This window comes from Danaus plexippus, chromosome 6 (genome assembly GCF_018135715.1).
Source record: "Danaus plexippus chromosome 6, MEX_DaPlex, whole genome shotgun sequence".
NCBI classification, from domain to species: domain Eukaryota; kingdom Metazoa; phylum Arthropoda; class Insecta; order Lepidoptera; family Nymphalidae; genus Danaus; species Danaus plexippus.
Genome location: NC_083540.1, coordinates 392,185 through 407,816, shown reverse-complemented (window position 1 = coordinate 407,816; position 15,632 = coordinate 392,185). Strand labels below are relative to the sequence as shown.

The 15,632-nt window shown below is 39.5% G+C and overlaps 1 protein-coding gene across 5 annotated transcripts; it reads left to right on the top strand.

Annotated features, from left to right (window-relative positions):
* The first annotated feature begins 10,497 nt into the window (after positions 1-10,497).
* LOC116778859 (bromodomain-containing protein 7-like) lies at positions 10,498-14,610 on the top strand. 5 transcript variants are annotated; one of them, XM_061529507.1, is made up of 13 exons: positions 10,498-10,688; positions 10,764-10,873; positions 10,954-11,076; positions 11,125-11,346; positions 11,539-11,739; positions 12,111-12,134; positions 12,582-12,735; positions 12,884-13,021; positions 13,106-13,246; positions 13,339-13,472; positions 13,734-13,912; positions 13,998-14,176; positions 14,485-14,610. In XM_061529507.1, exons 1-13 carry the CDS (start codon positions 10,667-10,669, stop codon positions 14,571-14,573), a joined length of 1,716 nt encoding a protein of 571 aa, XP_061385491.1. In that variant the 5' UTR covers positions 10,498-10,666; the 3' UTR covers positions 14,574-14,610. The 5 variants fall into 5 exon arrangements, with proteins under 5 accessions (XP_061385491.1, XP_061385493.1, XP_061385490.1 ...); XM_061529509.1 differs by having other exon boundaries at positions 10,498-10,694; positions 12,905-13,021; XM_061529506.1 differs by having other exon boundaries at positions 10,498-10,694.
* Positions 14,611-15,632: the final 1,022 nt, after the last annotated feature.

Sequence of the window (15,632 nt, the reverse complement as noted above, 5' to 3'; positions counted from 1 at the left end):
TCGAACATTTTTAAAATAACTTTATTTATTTTCTCCTAAGCAGTGTTCAAAGCCTCTTGAAACTCTTCACGTGTGCACTAGAATGTCTCATTACAATGAGAAGCGATGCTAAGTTTCCGAACGTCTCAGTTCCGTTTAGTTTAAGGTTCTGGTCACGTGGCGACCTTCACGACGCGGACACTACACGCATCCCTCACCTGTCACCAGCAGGAGAAATGTACTTTCTTTATCCCATGGTCGTCAGGTCGCGTGTCTCAAATCATTCTCTCAGGTTTTGTAGACGTACATATACACTTATTTAAACATATTTCTTATTCTGTGTATCAACTTTTATTATAATTTACGTTTCAAGTCATTACTCTAAAATGTCCAATCAAATTATTTTTCCGATTGTTTCTCTTTATTTCATATAATCGGTAATCTAACATTTGTGTTTTGAAACGTCACTTCATCGCAGTAAACACAAATTCCATTATAATGTTACAATGTAACATGTAATGCTTCCAACGTTTTAAACATTCAGCACCATCTCCGGCCGCTACGAGACTTCCGCGTCTATACAATACACATTTAATGATTCCAAAATCACGATTTGAAGTCCGATTTGAAATGTACGAACACAGTTATGTTAATATTCAATGTGGTGCTTTACAATTTATAGATAAAAACATTTCCTAGTTTTCTTTGGATTTCAAATTTTCCTGCATACCTCGAAACCCCTACTTTCATCATCACTAATGCCACTGTTTTAATTCATCAGTCTTATAACGTCGTCTCATAAAATTGTCAGACATTCCAGAACCTGATCTGATGTTGATGATCATTGTATAAGGTCAATGTATTAAAACATACTAATTTGAGAATCTCATGAGTAAGCTTACGTCATTTCCCTGGAGTCCTCCGCCCACTTTAAACACCAATATGGACATTCGAGATAAAACTAGCCTTTTGCAACGCAACCTGCCATTTTGAAAGTATATCGATTTTAAACATAAGTTATCATAATTTAATCTCGAGACATCGAAATTAAAACAAATGATATGAACATGATTTTGTTAGTTTTCGCACAAAAAATACATAGATTTTATAACACAATATTATGTTTCAAACAAGGTTATAATAACTAAAATATTAAAAATGATGCTTGGGTTACCGTAAACAGAATATGTAATTAAATTATGTCTATCAGTGGACATCAAATATTACTTGCTATAGTTATTTGGTTATTTAAAGTTCGGAGCCAAACATCAGAATTATTTGTCATCTTACAATTAGTTATTTCTAAATATTAACCAACTCTGAGAAATCATTCTTTGTATCACTGGTGACTGTTGAGGCATCGGGGCGATTAGAATTCTACATGAATATTCACATTATTATAAACTAATGTTTATTTATTGAATTAACTTAACTTTATGCCCAATTACGAATGTTTCGAATAGATAATAACGACTTTCTTCCGATAACACACGCAGGAAAGCTAAAGAGAGTATTTTTATTTCAGAATAAACCTATTTCCTCTCTACTAAAACAAAAACGCTATTCTAACGTTCAAGATCTTTTATGAATTTATTTCACTACATGATAAGGTAAGACGTCGGTCGTCTGTATGTTCGCGATCAAAATATTTATCGTATATTTTTCACAGCGTATTCATAATTTCCAGATGCCATCGCAATTATCTTTATGAAGAGGCGCGAACAAAGGATGAGATTATCAGCTGTAAAAGACCGAATTAAATCGTTACAGGACACGGAATGTTTGGACTCTAAGAAATACTTGGAAGGGTCGCACTCGCGTTGCTCTTAACGAATTAGATGCTGTTATTAGTTTTCATTTCTCCTGAGGTGTATCATTTGAAATATTTTATGTGGTCCACTTTCTATTTAATTAAATTAACATTATGTTGTGTTCTGATCTCTATCAGACTAAGAGTCTGATATTTCAAAGTGCAATATTAAGATGATAAATCTATTCGCACATCCAAATCTGTTTCACTCCGAACCGACGTAACCTCAATAAACAAATATTTCGCAAATATGTTACAAAAATGAATCGAGTTAAGCAAATCTTGCAAAAACTTATAACATATTATATATATGCATATTGACTCTCGTAATTAATTAATAAGTTGCGAAACATTTTTATTCTTATCTGCTAGATATAACAATGAAACTATATATCTTTATATTTATTTCACAATAGGAAATAAAAGTAAACGCTCGCTTCTAAGTAAAGCATAAGAGAAATTCTATATGTTAATTACATTTAAATTCGATCAGGTTTCTGATGTCGACTTAAACGAATCATATGTAATTTAAATACTTTCCTCTACTTTAAAATGGTCTTAAGTTTTAAAACTACACACAATCAAATTACATTGACGGCGACAAATTATAAATCATGGAAATCATCACGTTGCAAAATTTATTAAGCGGGAAACGAAAACTTTGTAAGTATGCCTTTTAAAGAGAATTGTGAAAAACGGATGACATTGAGGAGCTACCATAATTTGGACACACACACACACACACACACACACACACACACATATAAAACGTCAAGATTCCACAACATGAAATGTCACTAAATGTCAAACATGACATTTCTATTCTGCCGTTGAACTTGAAATAGTCAATTAATTATGGTCCAACCCTATTATACAAACTCCTTCGTGTTTTCTCCACGCAGTATTGAAAATTATAGTAATTAAATAAAACCGTTGACATTCGTAACATATGTGATTGAAGCCATAGCATAGAAAAATATTTTTGGCATAGTATCGACTGTTCGGCCGTGTCTAATATAATATTAAGGGCGAATGCGTCGTGTTTGTCGTGAATGGTTCAAGATGTCATTAATAAAATGCGCGAGGTATGTTCTGTGCCGCGGCTGCTGCGATTATCAGACGGCATTGTTCCTCATACGTCACTGATAGCGAATCGACCAGCCTAATTGGGAGAAGCATCGAGCTTCGAATTTTTTAGATAACAAACACCTCACATTAATTTGTGCCTTAATATATTCACACCAGTTTAAGATGTTTCATAAATATCTTGAGAAACTCCTCGCGGAAAGTGTCACGGAACTTATTTAATATTACAATTTAATGTATACTATTCGTACTGCCAAATATTTCACCTACTCATAATAAATGCTGATGCTCATAATAAACACTTAATATCCACGAACCATCTCACCATTATGATCACAAGAATCTATAGGTTGATTCAGTACCGACAAGATTAATTAACTATATGAAAAAAGCAGGAGAAGGTGTAAACTCTATTAAGTTCAAATAAACCAGAACGCATCCGTTATCAAATAGAAATATTTGTTATTTAAACAACAGTAGGATTCGTGCATTTAATAATCGAACAACTCCGAGATCGAGACAAATAATAGCAGGAAACGACTCGCAGCGGACGATCCGCGGTTTGCGAGTTGTGACCGTGTAGACGTGCTTACAACACACGACACGACGTGTAGTCAGTATTAGTATTTCGGTTTGACGACTTAACAGTATACTCAACCAAATAAACATCGACAATTTGTTGTTCATAAAAAACGGTAAACACCTCGTGTGCAGCGTGTCGAATCAAACTTGTTCTAAGCATGCCGAAGGAATGTGAAAATCATAGTACATAATTGTTGTTTGTACTAACAAACTGTACAAACACCTAAATGAGAATTTTAATTTATTTATTTTACGTATTTATAACATAAACAAAACGAAGAACCTTCAATTCACTGAACATTAAGACAGTCCTCACGACGCGTGTGAAGGCGGTGTTGTCTAAGATTTATGAGAGCCGATTTTCTATTAGTCGGTGCGGAGTCGGAGCCGAGCGCCAGTTAATTATCAGAATATAGAGAAAGATGCTGTAACGACGCGGACTCACTTTCATCAGAGACTCGGAGATGAGTTCCAGCGATCGTGAACATCTCGTGACTCACATTACTATATTGCCTTTTAGATTAATTGCTCCGAAATTTAATGAAACATCTTGTGTTTCTTTATTTAAATTAAATACTGAAAGTAAAAGGAAAAATGTATTCGTAATTTATTCTTTCACTCCACAGTATTACGTATTGTTTTGTTATGTCAAATAACATTTTTCTTTAGTGCTGGCGCCTATTTTTGAGACAGACTAAAAACCATATTATTTCTGGTCTGTCTGCCTTGCTATTTGTATTTTCACCTGAATGAAGAACAGTGAAATGGTCGGCTTTAGCCTACGATGTTTACATATTTACAGATGCGGTAAAAACAAAAATGATTGTTTAGTGAAATAATTTAATTGTGAAAATAAATATGTTATAATAGAGAGGATTATATATATAATTATTGAAAGATAAAATTTTTCAAGCTGTACTCTACAAACCAACGAATCCTGTCATTTTAATTGATAAGGTTAACCTTAATTTATTCAACGTCTAGATTCCGCTATATATCTACCTGATTTTGTATTATTTGAAGTGAACAATTATTGTGAGTGTGAAATATTATATGAAAAATGTGTTAGTTTACAACAACAAAAACAAATTAAAAATATATATATATTTGTAGCATATTGTTATATAATTATTTTTAAAGAAAAAAACTTATTTACATCAACGAAATTTTTTTCGTCATCTTTAGCATGTCGCATTACAGCCCATCACGAAGCTGAGTTAAAGGAAAAAGTACTCATGAGAGCAGCTGATGTAAATATGGCAGTGACCAATGACTTGCATCGATTTGCCATGAAACATTTTATTTAATATATATTCCGTACTCTGTCACACATATTTATATAAAATATATTTGGCTAATTTGTCTACTCTTAATTATCCCTTATTACCTCAACATTTTCTGATTATTAAAGCAAAATTTAAGATTAGTTTTTAATATCCCAAACGGAGTTCTTATTTGCATTACTCATAATGGCTAGTATAAATAAAAGTGTCATTTAATGAGATCTAAGACTTTCTCAAATATTCATTTGAATGAAACTTATATTTTTCGGATATACTACGCGTATTTTATCGGGGGGGGATCGGGATCGCAATAGTTTTGGGATGAGTCTAAAAAGGCCATCGGAGTTCTATAAACACCTGAGAGTTTCCAAGAGGTACATCTTGGGGAAATCCCAGGATGACGTCGTTACATCGCTCCCAAAAGACAAAGATGCCCCAGAGCTAGAGTCAAGGCTTCAATTCCACAAGCAGTTTATGATAGGAGCGCAAAGTAACAGAGTAGGGTTAGGATCAAGTAGGAAGGTCCAAGATACGGATATATTGAAGTCTTTTATTCGACAAGACGAGAATGATAAATATAAGATCCATGCAATAAGTTTAGAAATGCAGAACGAGTGGTTAGACATAGGAGATTTTTGCATCCCATTAGCACTAAAATGGCGCACCTTAATCCATGATTGGTCGCCAGCATTGCTAAAATTCTATCTCAATGCGTTCCAGATGACTCTCCCAGATCAGAGTAATTTAGTAAGATGGGGTAAAGGTACCGAAAAGACTTGCTATATCTGTGGGAAGGCAGTTGGAACTGCTAGGCACTTGTTAGTGGGATGTAGGGTACTCCTCGATAGCGGTCAATACTCGCGTCGTCACGATAGGGTTCTGGAAATCATACGTGAAGCGGTTAGTCTTTCGGTAGCCAGAGCGCAAAAAGGAATAACCACAAACGAGCGATCAGTAGGTTTTGTGAGAGAGGGCATTAGGACTATAAAAACAAATGTCAAGCCTTACTCCATCCTTAAAGCGGCTACGGATTGGACTATAATGATGGATACGTGTGAAAAACAATACAAAATCCCCGAGGATATTTGTGCGTCGGCCTCCAGACCGGACATATTCATGTATTCGCGAATCTTAAAGCGCGTTGTGATGATAGAGCTTACGGTTCCTTGGGAAACCAACATCCCCAAAGACCATACCATCAAGGTCAACAAATATTACGAGCTCACAAACGAACTCACTCGAAATAGGTTCGTCGTGGATTTATACGCGGTAGAAGTGGGAGCGAGAGGTATAACGGCTAAATCTCTCTACAACCTGCTAAAAGACTTAGGCCTGTCCAGAACTCACATCAATTCGTTCTTGGAACGTACTTCGAAGGCAGCCCTAGTAGGTTCTTTTCAAATATGGTTAGGTAGGGAGAGGAGCTTGGACAGTGGAGGTGAGCGTTTAACGCGCGTTAGTTAGGGGCCCCTTAAACCTACACCTGGGTCGCAAGTCCCAGGCACTGTTGAAGCTCCACTCCCTGCAACGCAATGGACCCGGCACCCGCACGGTGAATCCATTGAATGCTAAGAGGTTTCGTCTCATTTAAAACGACTGCCCGGAGAGTCGGGCTGACGCTGGAAAGACAGTTGACGCTGGAAAGACAGATGGCGCTGGAAAGACAGATGACTGCTGGAAAGACAGCCGAGGGCAACGGCCTAGCAAGCCCAGCCCGGGATTTACGAAGCTAAAAGTCCTATTAAGAAAAATACCCCTAGGACAGTCCGAGAGGGGGGGCGAAAGATCTGTCCACCGGTCGATGTAAACGGCGAAAACGGCGCGAATACGGATTTGAAATGCCCTACGTGCGGGAAAAATTACAAGAGACGAGCCTGGTACATTAAACATCTAAAAACACATAATGGTGTTGAAGCACGACAATCGTCGGTAAGTTCTTCAACTTTCACTGCGGATAGAGTTGACCCTCATGTATCCCATGGTGAACCATTAACTGGAAACTACCAGGAGTCCATTGACATCCGGACACGTCTTAGCATTCCAAACATGAAACAATCGACTTGGAAAGTTCATGACGACAATTTAGCGGACCTGTTAGAGCATCCGGGCTCGAAGCAGGAATTGAACTCGCGAGTAGAAACTTTCCAAAATACTATTTACGACTACTTTAACGAGCAATATCCACCTCGAAATCATTACGCTCGCAAAAATAAAGACAATTCTTTCAAGATAAAAATGAGGAGGAAAAAACGGGAATTAATAAAAAATCTACGTATAGCCAAAGCCCTAGGCGACAATCACCTTAGTCATCAACTAGCTAGGGCGTTAAGATCGATTCTAAAATTAATTCAAGGAATATCGGCGCAAACCGCAGAAAATCGCGATAATTTTGACCGGGCAAAACAGGAAGTAGATTTTGATAAAAACCCTTTTGAGTATTCGAAAACCATTTTTAAGAAAGAACGCGGACAGCTTCTCTTGACCAATGAACAAATTTACGATCATTTTAAGAGCACATACGAAGTGCCTAAAAGTGTAAGACTCTATGCGGATCCCAACGAACAAAAACCTGGAATTCCTCGTTTCGATTTCCACGGCATTCCACCAACGCTAGATGAGATAAGTATTCAGATAAAGAAAAAATCGTCTAAATCTGCGCCGGGACCCGATGGTATCCCATATATAGTCTTTAAAAAATGTCCATCGGTTCGTAAACATCTCACATATATATACGATAAAATCTGGTCAAGGAAGCAAATCCCGGAGTGCTTCGGGAAAGCAATTTTTGTCCTCATTCCCAAAAAAGATCGAGTCAAAGATCCAAAAGATACTAGACCGATAGCCTTAACAAATACTATATCCAAAATCTTTTTCTCAGTTCTACAAACGAGAATGACGCGATTCATGCTGAGCAACAGGTATTTTAGGCCAAATCACCAGAAAGGGTTTTTACCCGGAATTTCTGGATGCCTAGAACACAACACTTTGCTGTCGGAGTGTTTAAAAGATGCTAGGAAAAGCGAGAGGCAAATTACAGTTTGTTGGATAGACTTAGAGAATGCGTTCGGGTCGATACAACACGAATTGATGCTATTCGCGCTGAGATGGTACAACTTTCCGCCCCTAGTTACTGATATGATCGCGTCGTATTACTCAAAATTAAAGTTTTCTATAACAACTAAAGGCCATTCAAAAACTTTTAGTTACAATGTAGGACTATTTCAAGGTTGCTGTTTGTCTCCAATTGTATTTAATATTGTAATTAACATCTTAGTAGATAAATTAACCAGCAACGAGAAAAAATGGGGGTATCGGTTCAAGTTTAATAATAAATACACGGAATCCATTTTAGCCTTTGCTGACGATCTCGCAATACTGACACGTAACCCCAAACACTGTCAAGTACTATTAGATGAAGTGGATAGATTCTGTGAGTGGACCGATGGATTGAGGACAAAACCAAGTAAATGTCACTGTCTGTGTCTCGGTAGGCGGAGTACAAGATACACCTCATACGATCCGGGATTATCGTTAGGCGGTCAATGCATTTCTACGGTTACAGAAAATGCACCATTTAAATTTCTCGGTCGGAAGATTGATAATATAGGTCGTACTCCATCTTTGGAAGGTATAGTAGATAGCTTTTTGAACGATCTCAACAAGGTAGATAGCCAACAGATCAGTAACGTTAAAAAAGCTTGGATCTACGATAATTATCTAACTTCACGTTTAAATTGGCCTTTCCTCGTTTATGATTTTAATAAAACCCTTTTTTCAAAGTTAGATGCAGGCGTCATAAAGATGTTGAAGTTGTGGCTCGGGCTCGCGCTAACGGCTGATTCATCGGCTTTATTTAGGGATCGCAATAGTTTTGGGATGAGTCTAAAAAGGCCATCGGAGCTCTATAAACACCTGAGAGTTTCCAAGAGGTACATCTTGGGGAAATCCCAGGATGACGTCGTTACATCGCTCCCAAAAGACAAAGATGCCCCAGAGCTAGAGTCAAGGCTTCAATTCCACAAGCAGTTTATGATAGGAGCGCAAAGTAACAGAGTAGGGTTAGGATCAAGTAGGAAGGTCCAAGATACGGATATATTGAAGTCTTTTATTCGACAAGACGAGAATGATAAATATAAGATCCATGCAATAAGTTTAGAAATGCAGAACGAGTGGTTAGACATAGGAGATTTTTGCATCCCATTAGCACTAAAATGGCGCACCTTAATCCATGATTGGTCGCCAGCATTGCTAAAATTCTATCTCAATGCGTTCCAGATGACTCTCCCAGATCAGAGTAATTTAGTAAGATGGGGTAAAGGTACCGAAAAGACTTGCTATATCTGTGGGAAGGCAGTTGGAACTGCTAGGCACTTGTTAGTGGGATGTAGGGTACTCCTCGATAGCGGTCAATACTCGCGTCGTCACGATAGGGTTCTGGAAATCATACGTGAAGCGGTTAGTCTTTCGGTAGCCAGAGCGCAAAAAGGAATAACCACAAACGAGCGATCAGTAGGTTTTGTGAGAGAGGGCATTAGGACTATAAAAACAAATGTCAAGCCTTACTCCATCCTTAAAGCGGCTACGGATTGGACTATAATGATGGATACGTGTGAAAAACAATACAAAATCCCCGAGGATATTTGTGCGTCGGCCTCCAGACCGGACATATTCATGTATTCGCGAATCTTAAAGCGCGTTGTGATGATAGAGCTTACGGTTCCTTGGGAAACCAACATCCCCAAAGACCATACCATCAAGGTCAACAAATATTACGAGCTCACAAACGAACTCACTCGAAATAGGTTCGTCGTGGATTTATACGCGGTAGAAGTGGGAGCGAGAGGTATAACGGCTAAATCTCTCTACAACCTGCTAAAAGACTTAGGCCTGTCCAGAACTCACATCAATTCGTTCTTGGAACGTACTTCGAAGGCAGCCCTAGTAGGTTCTTTTCAAATATGGTTAGGTAGGGAGAGGAGCTTGGACAGTGGAGGTGAGCGTTTAACGCGCGTTAGTTAGGGGCCCCTTAAACCTACACCTGGGTCGCAAGTCCCAGGCACTGTTGAAGCTCCACTCCCTGCAACGCAATGGACCCGGCACCCGCACGGTGAATCCATTGAATGCTAAGAGGTTTCGTCTCATTTTAAAAACTACTATACTCTGAAATTAAAATTGCTATGTGATTCACATCTCGCCTGCCTGTGATCACGGTTGCTAAAAAGTAAGTCGAGAGTATATTAGTTTCTTTTAAAAGTGTCACTTGCCTATTAAATGCAACGAATAACCCTATAATTTTTATTTTCTAACAAAAAAATAGTTTAAGTTTCAAAATCATAAATAGTGGGATAAAAGTCTCATAATATTAAAAGTAGTCACCACTCACCTATATTTAAGTATCAATCCTATAATTTAGTAAGAGAAATTAGAATGACTCGCTTGAAGAGTTGAAAATATATAATAATTGCTTAAAAAGTTACAAAGTAAAACTTTACATCTAAACGTTATATTCATATTTTCCACTTGTCTATCTATAAGATAATATAGATTATTTATATAATATGCATGAGATTGTGTTTAAAGTAATTATTGATAAATAATATTTTAAATAACTGTAGCAAATCCAGAAACTTCTATTTATAGAATATATTCTAAGAAATCAATACCTACATATTCTTATTTCTCAAAAGAATCACAAATCCCTTTACGCTAAAAGACTTGATGCTAATCACTGCAGTATAAAAGACATGGCTTCACTTTTCCAAGCGCTGTCAAGGATGACAATTAATAATTATATATTTTAAATGTGTTCTTACTTATTCAACTGTTTCACTTCTATTTTATAAATGAATTGTGTCACATTTTAAAGTAAAAAATAAGTTAAATATCATATAAAGACCCTAATAACACGTTTTATCTAAAACAAAACATGGACGAGTTAGAAAAACTAAGTTGTAGTAAGATTATCATCGGTAGTGATATAAAACATCAAACAGTATGTAATACGTTACAATAATTTGTTGCAGAGGAAGAAATATGCGACGTGAGTGATATGGAACATTCAGCTACCGACGATCATAAGGTAACAGAAGGGAAAATAAAGAAGAGGCGGAGGAGGCGGAGGGAGATTGATTTAGTAAGTTTCTGTCAGATTTATGTAAATTTGTAGCGCTTTTAAGATATTAAGTGAACTAATACAGTAAATATTATATACAGATTTCTGAAGACGATGAAACAGAAGATGATGATATACCCAAGAAAATGTACCGACGGATCAGCCCCGGCCCCGGACCGATATCACCCGCATCTCACAGAGAACCACGCACTTGTGTTTTAAAAGTAATATATTAAATTTATAATTTTTCTAAATGCTCTATTTACAGACAGCACGTCATATTTCAGGCTAGCCAGAAGCGGAAACCATTGTCTCGGCTACTAGAACAGCTGCTGAGGAATCTTGAAAAGCGTGATCCAAACCAATTTTTTGCTTGGCCGGTGAATGACAACTTTGCACCCGGCTACTCCACCATCATCAAGAAACCCATGGACTTCTCAACCATGAAGCAGAAGATTGATGATAACGAATATAAATCATTGAATTGTTTTATAGTAAGTTCATTATGAGGAAGCTTACTCATTGGTTGCTTTTATTATGTATTATATCGTGAGACGAGCGCACTGTTTAAAGGAGTTTATTAAATATGTTTTGCTATAGTAGTTATATATGAGCATGTTTCAACATGTTTCCACAGCTATTTGTATTGTAAAGAGGCTATAAATATAGATCAAGTCTAATTCCAGAGTGACTTCAAGCTGATGTGTAACAATGCAATGAAATATAATAAACCAGGAACGGTATATCACAAGGCGGCTAAGAGATTGCTGCATGCTGGCCTCAAACAGCTCACTCCACAGAAACTGAGACCGCTCGGAGACATCCTCACCTACATGTACGAGATCCCTCTCAGAGAACTCGGCTTTGACATTGGCAAAATGGATGTGGTGAGTCCCACGCAACAAGATTCAACGGTAAATCTTTGCAGTGTATTATAGCTGTAGATTGTTTCAATACTTCCTAGATCACTCCTTGGTTTCCTTAAGTTTCGTTTTTCCTTTATTTCATTATAATTTTATGCTGCAAAGATATGCTTGTTTTTAATTTTTGCTATTTAAGTAACGAAGGGATCCGCTTCAAATCAATGGGTTATTGCTACTATGTATGTTGACCGAAGCTAGTGACATTGATCCAAGTTGATATCTTCATTTCACATGAGGAGTGCATCCATTGAGACCCAACATGAACACATATATTTTATAAGACTGATACTTAGTGTATTTTGATCATTGTATACAGTTTATGTTTTGCCCTGCAGCCGTTAAGGACGTACGGTCGGAAGGTTGGCATTATAAGTATACTATGTAGTGACATGCACGAGGGTTGGTACATGTGTCACGACAGAACAATACTGATAGCGGAGGCGGAACGAGACTCCCAGACCAGGTCCTCGTGGACAAGTCACAATGAGTCCGGCGCTCCAGATGTCTCTATTGTTTTGTACAGTCTGCACTGGCCTTTACGATAGTCTGCTTCGTAATTGAGTGAATGTTGTCATTGGTAGAAGTGCAATGTAACGGTGCAGACATGCATGTTGGTGTGTGTAGATTGAAGACCGGGAGTGTCTTACGAACCGTCCGATGACGATTCATTACAACGCTGCCGGCTAGATGTGCATGTCACCCACCGCACCTTTGTTCTCTTAAGCGTCAGAGCGGACCGGTCTTAGACACGGTTCTGTTGATATCGTCAACGGCTCCCGGTTCCATAACGATCTCTATGTGGTCAGCATAAGGTGCTGAAGAGGAGCAGTCCCGTGAAGAGCGGCGGGGAGGAGGAGGCGGCCTCGGACGGCGGGGAGGTCGGGGACGGCGGGGGGGACGGGGTTAAGATACAGATGGAAGCCGCCAGGGAACAGCATCGTCGGAGGCTGGCCAAGAAAGGTACTAGATAACATGACTGACGTCGACCGACCGGTAGGTGGCGAGTGAGAGGGGGGAGGGGGGGCGGAGGATGAGAGACGGATGTGACGTTATTATAAAAAGTACTTTACATTTAGTGCAGTGAAATGCCCAAATAATGAACTTGCAGCCTTCCCCCGTATGGACGCAGAAGGAAAGACCACGCTGAAGCTGGTCACTCACACCGTGGACGGCAGCGGAGAAGACAAGCCCTTGACCCTGGGACAGTACATCGGCAAACTGACCCAGGGCACGGGCTCCTTACACAGTGAGTATTGAGACGAGAAACGTATAGACCAACATTAACACGGCACGTAATGAAATACTTCAAACATGCGCCTGGTCCCCGCAGTCCCTCGCGAGGATCGGCGCAACATCGCCAAGTGCGTGAGGCCGCTCCACTACGGGCCATTTAGCTCGTACGCTCCCTCATACGACGGAACGTTCGCCACACTCTCCAAGGAGGAGTCACACCTCGTGCTACACACGCTGCGTGAGTACACCCACACGCACTCACAGACACACACTTACATGCGCGCACGCAATCCTCTGGATGTGATACTAACATGAGTGATGTCCACACAGCTTACGAGACGGGTCAAGGTAACGAGGAGATGCTGCGCTTCGCCCCGGACTCGCCCTGGCAACACATCTACGACATGGAGCTCCTGTTCCCGGACAAGAGGAACCGGCCCGAGACGCCTCCGCCCAGGGACGAGGTATAACTGATTGGATTACTCTGCCCATAACGGACTCCGGTCCCAACTCACACAGACTCGAACGAATCAATGTCGTCAATGAGGAAGATCAATTGATGATTGTACTCGCACGTATCAGGGGGTGATCCTCCAAGGGCTTAGGTATTTGGTAATATGGAGATATTGTTACCTGAAGAATATTTATAAAATGATTTCCGGAACACATCCTCGTAGAAGGAAACCGGTAGCCGCTGGTGGAACTGAAGCGTACGTTTCTTTCAGAGCCAAGAGCTGTCAAAGGTGAAGATCGACATCGACGAGCTGCGGTCCCTGTCTTCGCTCGGCATCGACGTGGACTTCCTCAACGAGCTGGAGATGGCCACCAAGGACTACGGCCTAGGACCCGCGCTTAAACACACGTACGGCCTACTCGCCGCCCTCGAGAAGGAGCAGCGGGAACGGTCAGTAACTCACGACACACCGTGCTGAGGAAAGCACACTAGCTCTGGACATATTCGTTACACTAAAATTTGTTCAATGTTCCAGTCTGTCCGCGTCATCTCCGTGGCACCTGTCGCTGGTGGCGGGCGCGGGCCAGGCGGAGCGCGAGGCGGCGCGGGCGGCGGCGGGCTGGCTGCGGGCCATGGTGGCCAGGGTCCCGCCCAAGGAGGTCGCCACACACGCCGCCCTCAGGAACGCCATGGGCGTCACCCTGGAGCATCTCGGTAACGACGCGCGTAAACTCGAATTATGCGTCAAGAGATAAATATAAGAAAGTCTCCAATACAAGTAGTCTCATTTATCATTTGCCTCATGAGTTATAAGTCAAGAAAAGTTCCATTAAAGTCGGTCTAGTCATTTCAGACATTAGTTTAAACAGACAGATACAAATAACTGAATGCTATTTTGTTATATATGCGATGTGCACACACGAATGCATTCCGTTAGAGTTTGTTTTTTCATATTATATACAACAGACACTTACTGGCGTATACCATGCGACCAGAGTGTTAACTGTTCCGCTACGTTCCAGACACTCCGCTGGCCGTGGACGACTTCGAGGAGCTGCACGAGCCGCGGGACTCCTCCGACAGGGACTCGCGCTCCAGCAGAGACAAGTGACCGCCCGAAATAGATTAATAAAATATTGAGACTGAAACCTTCTTTGAATACCCTCCGTGTAGACGCCACTGACACATTAAATAAAAAAAAATCTGTCTGTACATTAAGCATGTTCTATTTTCACTGCCGCTGCCGCTGTCGGCTGCCGTCTTCTCCAGTTGAACTCCGGGTTATTAATATAACCACACGTGATATTAAAGACGTAACTGATCTGATCTCAATTTATTGTCTTGGTGTGTCTTAGTACACGTCTAGTCGTCGCAGCGAGTGTACCACAGATCGTAAAGTATTAAATTCACTAAAACCGATGTTTATAAGTCGCGGCTGCTTGTTTTAATATTATAATAAGTCAGACGGGGGATAATGCCGAGTTGATAAAATCAAAATTAAATAAGAGCTATATGTGAATACTTCTAGTGAAGGTTCCTTACTGAGACGAAGCATCTGAGCATTCCATGGATTCAGCCTGCGGGCGTCGGGTCCGCCGAATAGCATTTTTATATAACAATATGAACTCTTATTGTGTCTATTCACATTCAAACAAATTATTAAAATATGTAAGGAAATTATTCAAAGTTGGTTGTTGACTATGTGACGTGTTGACGTCCATGATCCAGAGATGGCAGCACCCGTCGCATCCGAGAACCGCGGAGACGAGTTACTTGTCTTTGATTTGGTCATTATAGTTACTTATATTTGAAAAAGTTTTGCTAATAATAAACATTTACTTGAAAACATTTCTCTGGTTTAAACATACAAATATTGTATCTTCAGACGTTAACGCATTGGTTGTGGGTTGTGGTGCACTTGTCTATGAATGTTCAAAGTAAAGGATGTCTGGATAGTAAATTGTTGTCATTGATAACTTTTAAGTAAGTTAAAAGAATGTTTTCTAATTAACAATATCACAGCAACTTTTATTTATCGATACAAAAAAATTAAACCTTTATAAATTAAATTACATAACAAATCATCTTTTTAATATTGAAGAATATACAATAGAAAAATTATTCATATCAATTTAAATCAATAAACACAATGATGATACAAATGCTTAAA